Source organism: Amyelois transitella, chromosome 16, assembly GCF_032362555.1.
Source record: "Amyelois transitella isolate CPQ chromosome 16, ilAmyTran1.1, whole genome shotgun sequence".
Lineage (NCBI taxonomy): Eukaryota > Metazoa > Arthropoda > Insecta > Lepidoptera > Pyralidae > Amyelois > Amyelois transitella.
This window is the reverse complement of record NC_083519.1, coordinates 4,115,098-4,129,784: the sequence shown is the minus strand read 5'-3', so window position 1 is coordinate 4,129,784 and position 14,687 is coordinate 4,115,098. Positions and strand designations below refer to the sequence as shown.

The following is a 14,687-nucleotide window of genomic DNA, read 5'->3' as shown; positions in this document are numbered from 1 at the left end:
AACAATTTTTTTTTAAATTTTTGTCTGTCTGTCTGTCCGTGGGTCTGTCTGAAATTCGGCACAGATATAGTTAGTAACCTGGATTAGAATATAGGCTACTTTTTATCTTGAAATTCTATCCCAAGGGGATGAAATAGGGGGTGCAAGTTTGTATGGAACTTCGTAATTTTTTTGTTCGAGTTGAAATTTTTTTTATGCGTTTAATAGACCATTTATCGAGGACGGCTTTAGCCCATCACGCTGCAACTAATAAGGAGTAAAGAAATAATGGAAAATGTGAAAATAACAGGTAAAATTATTCATCCTTGAGGCCTTCAATGATGCCCAAAATAACTGCTCCACGCGGACGAAGTTGCGGGCACAGCTAGTTAATATTACAATGTAATGTAATTCGTTAAATGTACATTCACGTCGACACATATATTTAAAAACAGTGTCTGTCGGTTATCGTCGAATATTGGTTACTTGTAAGGTAAATGATTTTCTTCTTTAAACTAGGTAATTATTAAGTTTCCACTCGGTCTAGTAGGTGGGTCAATACTGAATTTTATTTAGGTACCTACCCATCTTTACTTTGTACGTACTTTTTCGCTTTCGTTTGAGTTCGGCGACTTTATGCTACCTGATGATTTCTTAGTCTATTATGTTATTTGAACATAATTTGGTGATTAATGTCCGGTATAGCTTTCATTTTAGGTGTCCGTGCATATTAAGTAAGGCTTTTTTGTTCAGTAAAAAAACAACAACATAGCCTTTTAATTTTTTTTATTTTATACATCAATAACAATATCAGTAAGGGCTTTAGCTGAAGGTGCTAAAGCGTCATTTAAGTCTAGCATATTACTACTAGTACTTATATGACCTGCCGATAACAATAGCCCTATAGCACCTTCTAACTCACATATCTTCTTACAAACATCTATTTCACTTTTTACTTCTCTCTGTAATAATGAATACATGAGTAAATTGGATTCTGAAAATGTATTGATTTCCTTTTCAAACACATCTATGAAAACATTAGTTGCATCAATTACAGTTCTTGTAAATCTGGTCTCACCTAAATTCCTTCTCAAAAATTTGAGAAGTCTTTCAATACCTTTTTCTGGTAAACTGCTAATTGCAACATTTAGAACTTTCCTCCTTAACAATTCTTGCAAGGCAGCTGTAATTTCTTCTGAGTTTTGCAGACCTCGACGTGCAAGTACACTGTTCAATGCTTTGCTATAATTTCGTTTCCTTAAATATTTGTCAAACTCCCCTTCTTTGGGTGCTTTCTGCTTTTTTACTACCGTATCGACTGTAGTGACATTTGATTGGAAATGATCTGGGGCAAATTTGAATAAGCCTTTTCTGTCCTCATTCAGTTGTACAGGCTTCTCTCTTCTTCTTACTGATATTACACCATCTACCATGCCCACTGCTAAGGTATCATCTTGATCAGATATTGCCATACTTAGAACTGCATTAGGGAAGTCAATATTGTGGACTGTCTTGAAGCTGGATACATCATATACTTTAACATGTCTGTCCAATGAAGCTGACAGTAGTCTGCTACCATTACTAGCGAGTCTTAAAGTGGTCACAGTTTTGTGATGCTGTGAAATATTTGCTAATAATTTGCCACCATTGAATATATCCCAAACTTTAATTTCAGTGCCACCAGCACTGATAAATATGCCTCCGGAAGGCAGGAAAAGGAGTGATTCTACTGGGCTTTCATGGTTTACTGTTAGTACTGTTTCATTGGATCTACAATCATACATTTTTATTACATGGTCATAACCACCCGACAGAATGATTTCTGGTGATATTGGACTTGGAGCTCCTGCTCTGACATAATCTGTGTGTTCAGAGAAACTGGTAACTTTAGCTTCTGTTGCTATGTCCCATAAATTGACAGACTTGTCATCAGAAAAACTGATAATTTTCACTTGATCTTTTGTGAAGAATGTTCTGTGGACCTAAAATAAACAGATAATTTATATTGAGAGTACATCAAATAATATTTCTTAAATAATTCAGACAGAAACTAAACAAAGAGATCATTATTTTCTTTCTAAATTGGACTTCAAGATACGAAAAGAATCAGTTATGTTCCATTTTTTTTTTCTGCAACAGAAAAGAAACAAGTATTTCTTATGGTTTAATCATTCATACTTACAGGTGCAGTGTGGCCAGTGAACACTCTAAGCACATTCTTAGAATTAACATCAAAGAGTTTAACAGCTGCATCTTCACTGCCAGCCACGAGGAGTCGGCCATCACTTCGGAAAGTCGCTCCGTATGCAGCTTCCACAAACTTTGAAATGTTCTTAGCTACTACTTTTGTTATAGGATCATACACCTGGAAATAATAAATTTAAATGTATTAAAAACATTGTCCAGAGTAAGTTTCTTCTTATTCATCTTTTGTTATGGTTTAGCAACTGGAAATCACTATCACAACATAGTATAAAACAAAGTTGGTTCAGGTGTCCTCTTCTATGTGTACTTAGATTTTTTAAATTATGCAATATCAAAGTTCAATAATTTTCGATAAAGGTGATAGCATTATTATGCTACCTTTTGCCATGCCAGTGCAGTTTGGTTCCTGGCACTGTAGACTAGGACCACTCTTTTATCCCATGGATATGGACATAAGCACATGCATCTAATGCATCTTTTAGTTACAGAAGTCAGGTTTGTGATGTTGTGATGTCAATAAACACATTTTAGTGCACACTGGCAGAAAACTAAACGATAGATGTAATAATGTACTAGGTGAAGATTTATTATTAGATTTTTCAGGACTGTCGGCTCTGGGTTAGATGTGATTACATGGATGTATATTATAATAAGACTAACCTGTACTCTGACTGAACATGTTGCAGCAAAATAATATGGTTCCACAGAACTGAAGTCTAGGTAGTCAATAGCACCAAACTCCTTGATCAAAACAGGTGACTGAAATAAAAAAGTGGTATGTTATTCCTATAAGTATAATTTAATAATATAAGTAATACATCTAACTGATAAAAACAATACTCACGCCTAAAGATTTCCAATATCGGGAATCTTGAGAGACAACAGAGGCCGGTTTTTGAAATACAGCCTTGTTAGTTTTTTTAAAGGGATAAGAAATGTGTGCCATATTTTAGCACTATTGCTACATATACATTTTCCGGAATCAATAATAATGAAACGAAGGCTTTATCTAAAATACGTAAATTTCAAATTTAACAAAAACACAGCAGGCACGTGTTGCGTAGTATGTACGTACCTATGACATGACAGTCAGTGACATTGATTGACTCCTTTGATATTGATAGGTTTAGGTTTTTTTTTTGCATATATTAGCATTCATCAGAGGGTATTCAAAGAACAAAGTAACGCATGTTTCCCGGAAGCGTAGGCAGAAATTACATCTTCTACTGATGACGATCCGTTTGAAGATCCGTGAGGACGTTCTCGAGTTGCCCAAGGTACCTACTTTTGTCTAGGTCTTCCCCTTTAAACGTTTCCTTGTACACTGTTCTTTTACATATTTACCACCAAAATGAGGAAACGAAACCATTATCAAATATTAAATTATCATTCAAGCATTCCCTTCTCTATTCCTGTCAATAGTATTATTTTACATCATTTGGATTTTGGATCATACCCACACGCAACCACAAAAGTTGATTCTCTTTTTGAGTTATAAAGACATCCAATTTCATTTACAATCGAATTTGAGCGACAATTAATTATTTAGTAATGGTAACATTTATTGAGCTTGGTTATTTTTTTTCATTCACAACTGCTAATAAGCTCAATTCCTGTCACTGTCGATGTGTCAGAAATACAGAATGCTAAGTACAGAAAAATACCAGGCCGATTGTTTTGTGTAATGTTTGAAATTTGTAAAAATAATTATATAATTTTGCATTTATAATAAGCTGCCAAAATGTTCAAACTACTAAGTCGACATGGAAGACGTGGAGCGTTTTATAATTTGTTTTGTGAAAAAGTTGAGGTTAGGCCGGCTAAAGTTTACTACGTCTATTCTTCAGCTGCATCAGTACGGTTTTCCTCAAGTAATGGTGTAGATTCAGGTAAAATAACGTCTTTGGCTGAAAGTATTCCAGAACCTCCTCCTGTGCCAGATCCTGCTACTCTAGCGGAATTGACTGGAGCAGTGCAATCCTTAAGTGCCAATGGAGAACCTACATTTGCGAGTCTGGGTCTTGGAGGTTGGACACCCGTTGGGATCGTGCAGAATTGTTTAGAATACTTGCATGTCTCTTTAGATGTTCCTTGGTGGGGAGCTATACTCATCGGAACAGTAGTTGTGAGAGTGCTTATGTTTCCACTAGTAATATTGTCGCAAAGAAATACGGCAATAATGAATAATAACTTACCAGAAATTCAAATGTTACAATTGAAGATGACACAAGCTCGGCAAGCCGGCAACCAGTTGGAGACAGCCAGGTACGCACAGGAGATGATGTCTTATATGAAAGAAAAGAATTTGAATCCAATGAAGAATATGTTGGTACCATTAGCGCAGGCTCCATTATTTATTTCCTTCTTCATGGGCCTGAGAGGCATGGCCAATTGTCCAGTGGAGAGTATGTCCCATGGAGGCTTATGGTGGTTTTCTGACTTAACAGTTCCTGATCAATATTTTCTGTTGCCGATCATCACAAGTGCTACCCTGTGGGCTACAATAGAGTTGGGTGTAGATGGTGCAAAACTCAATGCCCAAAATATGCAGCTTATGAGGTACTTTTTACGAGCAGTGCCTGTGATAATGATACCATTCACAATTAATTTCCCTGGTGCCATCTTAGTGTATTGGTGTTCAAGTAATTTTATTTCTCTCGCACAAGTTGGTTTACTGAAAATCCCTGCTGTGAGGGATTATTTTAAAATCCCCAAATTAATTGCTCACAATACAGATAGCTTGCCTATAAAGAAGAAGGGTTTTGTTGAGGGAGCCAAAGATTCATGGACAAATATCAAGATTTCCAGAGAGCTGGCAGACAGGCAGAGAGCTGACGAAATTATATTCACGAGGGCAGGAAAGGGGCCTTTACAAAAAACATACAAACAAGACCCAACAAAATTGACAAATATTCAAGCCAAACCGAAGTAGGTTTGTTTAGTTTTAGTAATAAAATATTAATAGTAGATCTATTATACATATAATTATGATTAATAAAATATTGTTTCCAAAATCTTTTTTTTATTTAGTCTGCTATAAACCTGAGATAGAATTCAACTCAAATCTAAGACATCGACAATTTCGCCCGTCACGTACAATTCATCTAACCACGAGATGTCGCTAGTTGTCTTGGAATTTTATTTTTAAATCATTACTTTATCTATATTTTGTGTACAGGGCAGTTAATATACTCTAATTAATAATGGTGTAAACACATTAATTGCATTAACTATCATAGACATAATAATTGTTTCCGATCAACCCGGCGGGTGGTGTAGGTTTAAAATTAATCATGTGAAATGTCCAAGATTTAACTACAATTAAAAACTCATTACATTTTTTACGGAATAAACTAACAAAAGCGCTTTACGGTTCGTGTAAAAACCTGACTCACCTAATTCAGAAGCGTGGTCATGGACGCACCTCGGTCTACTCCAGCAAGGTGAGGATTCAACCGAGACTAACGCCAAGCGTTAGAACTATACCGATGATCAGATCTAATAACATTCATACAGTCGCTTTTTATCCTTTGCGGGGTAGGTTGGCCGACCAGTTCCGAAAATACTGGAAGGCCTCGTTCAGCTGTAGGTATGTATGGTTTATGATAAAATTGACATTCAGATACTAACAAGTTGGTGGTCCATCTGCCTATGGCCTAAAAGGAGAATCCTAAGTATTCTTTCACTTGATTAATCCGCATCCATGCTTTCATTACATTAATTTACGCTGAACATACCGTAGCGTAGAAATGCCGTTTAATAGGTAGTAAATCCACAGAATAGTAAATTCTAAACGGCATTGTTAAAATGCATAATGTACTCTCCATTGGATCCCTGCAATATTAAACTGTCACGTTGCGCGTAAATAGCAGATCGTGTCATCGATAACTGCTTAAAGCGATTATATTTGTAAGCGGAGTTAACTGATATATTTAACTACAATACTTGTTTTAGTGATAATTAATATCCATACTCATATTTCATCAGGTCTATATACATACATATAATCACGTCTTTACCCCTTGCGGGGTAGACAGAGCCAACATTCTTAAAAAGACTGATAGGCCACATTCAGCTGTTTGGCTTAATGATAGAGTTGGGATTCAAAAAGTGACAGGGTTCTAGCCTGTCGCCTGAAAGAAGAATCCCATATTAGGTTTGTCTGGAAAATTTAAGGCTAAAACGCTAGTTTAGCTATTCTTTAAATCACTTGCCAAAGTTCTAAAACAAGTTCGAAAAAAGCTTTCTTGGGCGCGCGCCACCGATTATGATGTAATTCGTAAAACAGTGACCCGAAATAAGAATGGCTTAGTACTTATGGATAGGTTTCTTTCAATTCAAATAGACCCATCCCTAAATTTTGCGGCTAAATTCGAATAACGCCGATTATCACATCTTGCTAATAAAATTGTGTGCCTACACTACACAGGACCCAACCACCCAACACTTGTAATAGCGTCCTAAGTATTCAGCCTTTGAGCTCTTTGCTTTGTTCAACGGCAAATGGTTCCCTCTCCTTATTATTTGCGTCGAAAACATTCCCGGCAGCCTACGATTATAAAATGAAAATAGTGTAGAAAAGACACCAGAAAGTCTTTACCGAAAATAGACCTTAGATCAGGGTCACCGAAGAAAAAATCAAGTATATTTTTTTTCAACGAATGTCTGAAAATGTTTTTGCGAACTCAAGCTCATGCATGATCATCATTTATGTTAGTTATTCACAAAGGCTAATCGTAATGTAGCTTCGATACCTTGAAAAGTAAATGTGAATTCATTAGGCTTCTGTTGTTTGAGAGCAAATTGACGAATTACTATCAAATTAAATATAGGACGAACTGATTGTGATGTAGGTACCTTTTTGTCTGTTATCTTTAATTTGCCATATATATTGTTTCATTATTAAGCATATTTAGGCTACAGTTCCTTTTAATTGCATTTCATTCTTACGCACAATCGAAGGATCAATAAATTTTATTAAAAGCCTTTAGGTCTATCTCTCTTTTCCCTCCTTATTTCTCGTCGGGACGCTCCCAGTTACACAATTCATATTTTTGGAGCGCACCATTTGTATTTCAATATTCGCGGGATATTGTTCCCGCTATTTCTTTGTGTTCGGCGGTAAATAAGCGTTTTATCATTACAGATACTCCTCTATGCCACAGTGGTTACTGTAGCAACGTTTATGTAACTTGATTGCAGAATAGAATACGGATGTGAAATAATCTAAACTTTCTGTGAGAAAAAAAAAGAGATTTCCATTCCACGTTATTTTGTATTCTATTAAACCTTAAAATAAATTTCTTTTAAAGACATACATACATTTAGTCACGTCTATATTTCTTGCGGGGTAGACAGAGCCAACAGTCTTGAAAAGACTGATAGGCCACGTTCAGCTTTTTAGCTTTATGATAGAATTGAGATTCAAATAGTGACAGGTTGCTAGCCCATCGCTTAAAAGAAGAATTCCAAAATAAACCTATCCCTAAGTCGCCTTTTACGCCATCCACGGGAAAGAGAAGGAGTGGTCCTATTCTTTTTTTATTGGTTCCGGGAACCACACGGCACCAATAAAAAAAAAAGACATTTGAAATAACATCATCAGACTGTAAAAGTTTTAATTTTACACCAGAATAGACGTGGGTATCATAATAATTCGAAAAGTTGCGGAGCGTTTGAGTTGGGGAAACATTCAGGACATAGTTTAATTTCAATTTGCCACGAGTTGCAGCAGAAAGTTGCTGCTGAACTGATAACTTAATATGAATCCTATCCATCGTGAAAATTCACATCGGGCAGCTTTGATAGTTCCTCGGAGATATCAGAAGTACCGACCTATATAACTATAGGAAGTGAACACTTAAATAGTAATGGCGTTTCTTTGATCTAGAAGTTGGGAATTCGGAAGTGGACTCGGGAACTTCGCCCGTGTTCCCTGCAGCCGCCTCACTCGGGGACTGAGATATTAAAAACTTGTTTACTGTACCAGACGGACTGAACTTCAATATTCTTCAGTCGCAGTCCTTGGCTTATTAAATACCGAATTGCAGATTAAACACTTTAAAACTGATTTGAATATTGCCTTTGTTACGTCTCAGCTGCATTGCGGAGAGTTAAGCTTTAGATTAGTTTTAATAACTGATTTATCTTCTTGATTTGATTGTTTATGTGGATGGGAATTGGATGACCGTTACATTAATTGAGTCATAGGCAAAAAACCGATTGTAACGAACTTAAACTCCACTGGGGCCATGCATGCATGATTAGATATACTCGGATATATCCCTGTCTTGTTTGCGCTTTAGTTATATGCTTACAGATGCTCTCACGTCGAAAGAAAATATAGAACCTGCACATTCAGACAACTAAATAATAATAGAATGTTCCCGCCTCTATTATGATCATTACCTTCTCGTTCCTTTGTAGTGACCATAGGCTAAAGAGTGCAAGCGGAATAAACCCAAATATGAAAACTATGAAAATGTACTGGATCTGTTCTCAGGTAATGTACTCGTAATAAACTAGACTTGCACTTCTAGTTAGGTACACCTGGTTAATAAAACATTTACGTTGGCCACCCGCCAAATAGAATTTTCCAAAGCGCGAAGTAATTTTCACTGGCGAAATGAAAACAAAAAGTTGTCTTCGATGCCATCATCTTGAGAATTGCGTGATATAACCCAACAAGTTTGGGGAAAGCAGTAACGTTTTAAGTAAAGCACTTGAGAGATATTTTAGCCTCACTTTTCTTTGTCCACTTAACAGCGCTTCTTGAGAAATGGTCTCTTTACCCCGCTATAAAAACCCAACTTTTGTTTAAAGGTACTCAAGACCTTCCTACCAACTTTCAGCATTTTAGGGGTTCCGTCGCCAAGTTGCAAAAGCGGAATATTTATAGTTTCGTCATGTCTGTCCGACATTTCGCTTCATTTATTAATTTCATTATTCAAATATATTTTTTTGAGGACATAGCCTTGCGGGGTCTCGTTGGAAAGGCATTTGTTAATATATGGGTTTGTAGGTTAAAATATGTAGTAAATTGATTATTAACAATAATTTGTGAAATATATTTACCTATTAGCTTCTAAACTTGTCCAAGATTGTCCCTCTAAAAATTTTAAAACTTTGCAGAGAAAAATTTAATATAAAATGCATTAAACAGGATTTCATTAAAACTTTAAACGAAATTAAGTTCATAAAGTCGATTAAAATTGTTAATGAGATATGATACCATTTCATTTTAAACTAAGTAGCTACAATTAAGTTCTTATTTTTAATTGAAATGGTATCAATATTGTAGTGATCCCTTCTTGCGCGAGTCCGACTCGCGCTTAGCTGTTTTTCACCTTACGAAGTTCCTTTGATTACCTCCTTTTATTTACCCAAACAGGGTAATGGGAACACTCATTATACTACTCTCCAAAATTTTCTTCTACCTATGTAGTTAATTAAATTTCTTTGTTGGTAATACCTGTTCTATTGTTAAGCATATAATTCAATTTCGTTGTTCTTTTGAGCTTTTTATAATTTACTGTTCTAAATACACAATTAGACAAGATATCCTTGGTGTTATTTATTCTCTGTATATCTACGAGTAGGTATATAACGAGTGACGATGATGTTTAAATTAGTTTTTTGTTTATATTAAAAGGCTAAATATTAAAAAACTTACATATACTATCACCTGACCTTTGAGAAGTTTTGTGAATATTGGCTCTGTCTACGACTAAAGGGTATGGAAATGTGAAATGTTTAATGTATCATAGACACGTATATTAGTTTAGACAACGCAGAAGAAAATTTTGCCAAGTTCCGAAGCAATACCAATAAAGGCGCGGCAATGTGACTATTCTAAATTCAAATTTCGAACATTAACCGTGCCGTTGCCAGGTTATTATGACAACGTCGAGTGCTAAGTGCTATTTGACACACCTACCCTAAAATGTCGCTGAATGCTGAGATAGTTTGCAGAATAGTGTGGATTCATCGCTTCGCAGTGACTGGTGTTGAATGTCGATTGTTTTTTTAAACCAAAATAGAATGCTATAATGGTTTAAATTGAATTGCGAATATATGTTAAAGGTGATTCTTGTACAAGCGTTCATACTGAGTAGACGCAAAGCCTTTGATATGCTGTGATATTCTAACATTTCATAGTTTTGTTTTAGGTTATGTGCCCAGAACAAAATCACTTGCATTCATCAGGTCCTTGTCCCTTTCTGGGTAGATAGCTAGCAGACTATCTCGAAAGAATTTGAAGGCCACGTTCCGATGCATCTCTTAATGATAGAATTGATGAGATTACTAGCTTACTGATGTGCTCCAGCTTTTTCATGTACAAAAGGCGATTACCTGATTTTGTTTTAGTCATGGGTGTTGTAATCTTCTGAGCTAATAAGACTACGGATTTTTAATACATTTGAAACAATAAGTTATTTAGTACGTACGCACGAATAAGTTCCTACGTGTAAAACGCTTTTCGTGTAAGAAAACTCGCAGAATCCACTTGAAGTGACAAGAAAATAAGAATCGATCTTGGCAAATCAGCAAAAATAAAGGTAAGGCGGGCAAGTTTTTGGAAACACACGGGCTTCGTGAATGTGCAACGTTAGTATGATTTTATGATATATTAATAGATAGGTATCTATTCTACTCAAGTGTACTATAATTTTATTTCAGCTATTAAGTAATTAATAATTTTTAAGTTATTATAATTTTTAAATCACCAAAAATAGATAGATGTCATAGACATATTAAACTTTTATAATATTTAGCCATGCCCGCGTAACTTTTGTAATTTGTGTTACTTTTAACTTTTATGATCTCTGGTAAAGACAACTACAATTAAGTATACTGATCTTACGTATACAAAATATACCTACCCCTAAGGTTCACTTTATGTAGGTACAAAAAAGACAAAGATTATCAATTGATGTTTCTTTTCTTACAGTTCGCCAAGCGTATGTACCGTGTGTCACGACATTTGCTTTGTTTGAAAACCCGAGGGGCGAACGGTCTAACTATAGCGGCACTTTTTCAGTACACGAAAAATGCATTTGTGATTCCCTCATAAACGTTTCTTTTAGACCTTATAAACGCGTGTACGTGGTCCATCGTAGACTATCGTGGACCATTCTCAGGCTCTATAGAACTTAAAAGGTCTTTCACTGACATGAAATCTTGGTCAAGATGCTATAATTTAAAGTTGTCCAATGTTAGTACGAGTTAAATGACATTGAAGTTATGTTCAATTAAGAAAGTCTAAAAAATAATCACAATTAGGTGGACATAAAAAGCTTACCAAAAGTATGCTTATTTTTTAAACATTTTATAGATGAAAGATTTATTCACTATCATATCACATTTGGTTTTTTTCCATCCAATTCTTTTTTTAATCATTATTATATTCTGTTTTTTGCTTTAGATCTATTTAAAATTATTGGTCTATACCTTTAGGACAGTGGACGCTCGCTCCAGCATTGAAATATCCTACGATTCAGATTAAATTAGAATTTCAGTAAGGCATTTGCTTGTACGGGACTTGCATATATTAAATTGACGGTAGTTTAGATCCAGCCCAGCTCTTGTGGAAAATTGGCAACATGGCGCGGGCAGAACTCATTCTGTCTGAGGTAAGGGCGACTAATTTAGTGGAAAATTTAGAAAATATGTATTTTGTATGGAAACTTATCTCTTACGGGGTAGACTGCAAGGGGTCGCTGGATGGCTTAATGATTAGCCCATGCGGAATGCATAATGTGAATAATTCCATGTTTGTAAACCTCTCCATTGACTGACTCTTAAAATCTGAGCCGAGATAAGCAACTGGCAGTACCATCCTACCAAACTTTTTTGACTTCTACGTTACGATGTTGATGATTTGTATTTTTAAATGTTCACTTATAATCTAATCTTAAAAGACCAATTATTGGGGTGGAGGGTTGGTAACCTGAGACACAGGTTTTCTTAGTTCAGGTGCCAGCCCACCATGGTCCTTACAGTGTGTATTAGCTCTTAAGACTATTGTCACATTTGTATCGGATTATGGTGAGAAATAAATGTTATTATTATTATTATTATTATACCACGTTCTGACGATGTACGTTCCGCCTTATGGTCGCCTTAAACTGTCCAGAAGACTCTAATCACATTAATCTGTTATATTGAAACGTACAGTTAACAGCAGATGAACCAGACCCATTTATGGTTTTGGTTTGTATTGAACAGGAGGTCCCGTTTCAGTACAGTTGACTGTACACGCTAACCTATGGATACGTTAAGGTAAAACTTAGAAAAATTACTTTGCACATTCAGGCGGACTGTGGGCAAAGACATCCCTAAGGAACAGCCGAGGAACAAGGCCAGATATTGCAGTGTCACGTCTGCAATCCTTTATTTTATGTTTCATTTTGTTCGTCCTTTATGTTTTGGACCTCAATAAATTCTGAGGAGCAACTTATTGGTATTAACAACATGAGAATTAGTTTCGTCTGCGAGTGACCCGACCATATCTTAAAGGCTGGGTTAATGGGAGCAGACCGGAACAAACGGCTGCCATTCGTCTTTGTACAGAGAAAAGACTATTCGAAGGTGGTTTCACACACAGCGAGCAGGTAAGGCAAGGCAGCTTGCTGGTCGCGAACGTTGTCAAGGTGTATTTTGTATGTCCTTTTTATCTTCGTCTACTTCAATTACCTTCTAAGGTTATGAAGAAAGAATGGATGGAGTGGATTTAAGTTTTTTTTAATGTTATTTTTACCAATTAAACTTAATTAATGTCTTCTAGGAAATTTAAAACATAAGCTTTGCGTTGCGTTGATTAGTGTCGGCGAAAGAAATCGAAAGTGTTAAGAAATAAGACCCACCTGTAAAATTTACTAAAAGCCAAAAAATATCAAAATTAAAAAAATTACCTTAATGTTTTCCTATCCCATCTTTCAAGTTAGGCCAGTTGTAATGAGCCAGATTTTTTTTTCTAAAAACCCTCATTCTCTTTCTAAACAAGAAGACCATTCTAAATAAGAAGGCCTTCTCTTTCTATTGAAAGAGATAAAAAATTTACTGTTGTTACAGTTTGCTGACTGTTTTCTCATCGTCACACGTCAACCTAGGTGTTACAGAGTCTGCAAGTCAACTCGCCTTGTGTAGAATATCGAAGTGCGGCGTAACATGTTTTTGTTCCAACTATCTCTGTGTTATTGGGGCAATGACGGTGAGTATTCAGTCCTAGGCGAAGGTCTAAGCAAAAACTTGATTCTTTTTCGAGAAATATGATTTAGTCATTGGTTACGCAAAAAGAAACCGTAGGAATATAAATTAATAATGTAAGCTGCTACTCTGTTATTAATTAAGTTCAGATATATACAACGTGAGGCTAAAATAAATATAGTCACAATCGCATTATTAAAATTTATCATTCAGTTTTGTCCGTGCACATAAACAATGTGATAACGACATTAATTAGTTAGGTAAATAGTGGTTATAAAATAATATTGTGTCATTGACTAAATATTATTTACCTACCCAGATTCCCGTGTCATCTGATCATAATTCACGGTAACTAATTAGCAGACTGAAACGTTGCGATTATACGTTATTATTACTAATTTGGTCTAACAAAGCTAATTATAAGGCCCACACAATGGCCTGATTAGGTTGTGTCCACAGATGGCGCTGGCTGCTATTGCAATCAACAGGGATATAAATCAAAGTGGGTGACATATAACCGTTTTGGCGGGAATGTGGCGCTGTCTCGTATTTTGTAGACGTTGATTATTATGATTACTATAATCTTACATCATGTTCAGAGAGGTGAAGACGAGGTTTTGATGATTGCAACCAAATAAGATGTAGGATCGCAACAAGTCGAAACTTTGTTTACCCTTTTAGGAAAGAGGCATGACCTTAATATGTCTATGTAACCATTTTCACAGACTATTTTTGGGATTATTGTGTTCCGCTTCATATCCTAACTGGTAGAAACACCAATATAACTTTCTGTATTCATGTAGGTACTGTACGTATTGGGCGCCCGAATGATTGTATCCACAAAATAAATAAACCAAGTCGTTTCCACGCCAGGACACGGACAAATTACGTTTGTTTTGGGACCGTTGAGAGTGAAACTAAACTTTGTAAAACATTTAAATTGTCCACGGGCAGATGATAGTTCTGTCCATTTTATTGTGCATACAAATCTGAATTTTATTTTCATAGGATAAAAATAAATAGAAATTAACGGTGAAGGAAATCATCCATATCAAATCCATTATCAATCCATATAATAGTCTCTGCCTACACCAGTGGAGAAAGGCGTGATGGTATGTATGTATGTATAAACAATAAGTTGTATTGAAAGTTGCTCTAATAGCCTAAACTTGGAATTGAAAAGTATCTAATAATATTTGCTATTAATATGTAAATGTATAATACCAAAATTTTTCTTTATAAAAATACCTTAATTTGCGAGAGTTTTGTAACAATATAAATCTTGAAACTTCATT

General features: G+C 35.6%; 2 protein-coding genes across 2 annotated transcripts; one reads left to right on the top strand and one right to left on the bottom strand.

Moving 5' to 3' along the window:
• Positions 1 to 756: 756 nt before the first annotated feature.
• On the bottom strand, positions 757 to 3,260 carry LOC106129623 (U3 small nucleolar RNA-associated protein 15 homolog). Its single transcript, XM_013328224.2, has 4 exons — positions 3,029 to 3,260; positions 2,845 to 2,943; positions 2,162 to 2,344; positions 757 to 1,961 (listed from the first exon to the last, which is right to left on the bottom strand). The coding sequence occupies exons 1-4, from the start codon at positions 3,128 to 3,130 to the stop codon at positions 771 to 773; spliced, it is 1,575 nt and encodes a 524-aa protein (XP_013183678.2). The 5' UTR covers positions 3,131 to 3,260; the 3' UTR covers positions 757 to 770.
• Positions 3,261 to 3,794: 534 nt separating this feature from the next.
• On the top strand, positions 3,795 to 5,198 carry LOC106129636 (mitochondrial inner membrane protein OXA1L). The gene has a single exon (XM_013328240.2). The coding sequence runs from the start codon at positions 3,926 to 3,928 to the stop codon at positions 5,114 to 5,116; it is 1,191 nt and encodes a 396-aa protein (XP_013183694.1). The 5' UTR covers positions 3,795 to 3,925; the 3' UTR covers positions 5,117 to 5,198.
• Positions 5,199 to 14,687: the final 9,489 nt, after the last annotated feature.

Bases quoted from the DNA above. Each gene is read 5' to 3' on its own strand.
- LOC106129623 (XM_013328224.2), bottom strand. From the start codon at position 3,130: ATGGCACACATTTCTTATCCCTTTAAAAAAACTAACAAGGCTGTATTT. The intron at 2,944-3,028 runs GTGAGTATTGTT...TTTTTATTTCAG, and splicing joins GATATTGGAAATCTTTAGGC to TCACCTGTTTTGATCAAGGA. The intron at 2,345-2,844 runs GTTAGTCTTATT...TATTATTTCCAG, and splicing joins CATGTTCAGTCAGAGTACAG to GTGTATGATCCTATAACAAA.
- LOC106129636 (XM_013328240.2), top strand. From the start codon at position 3,926: ATGTTCAAACTACTAAGTCGACATGGAAGACGTGGAGCGTTTTATAAT.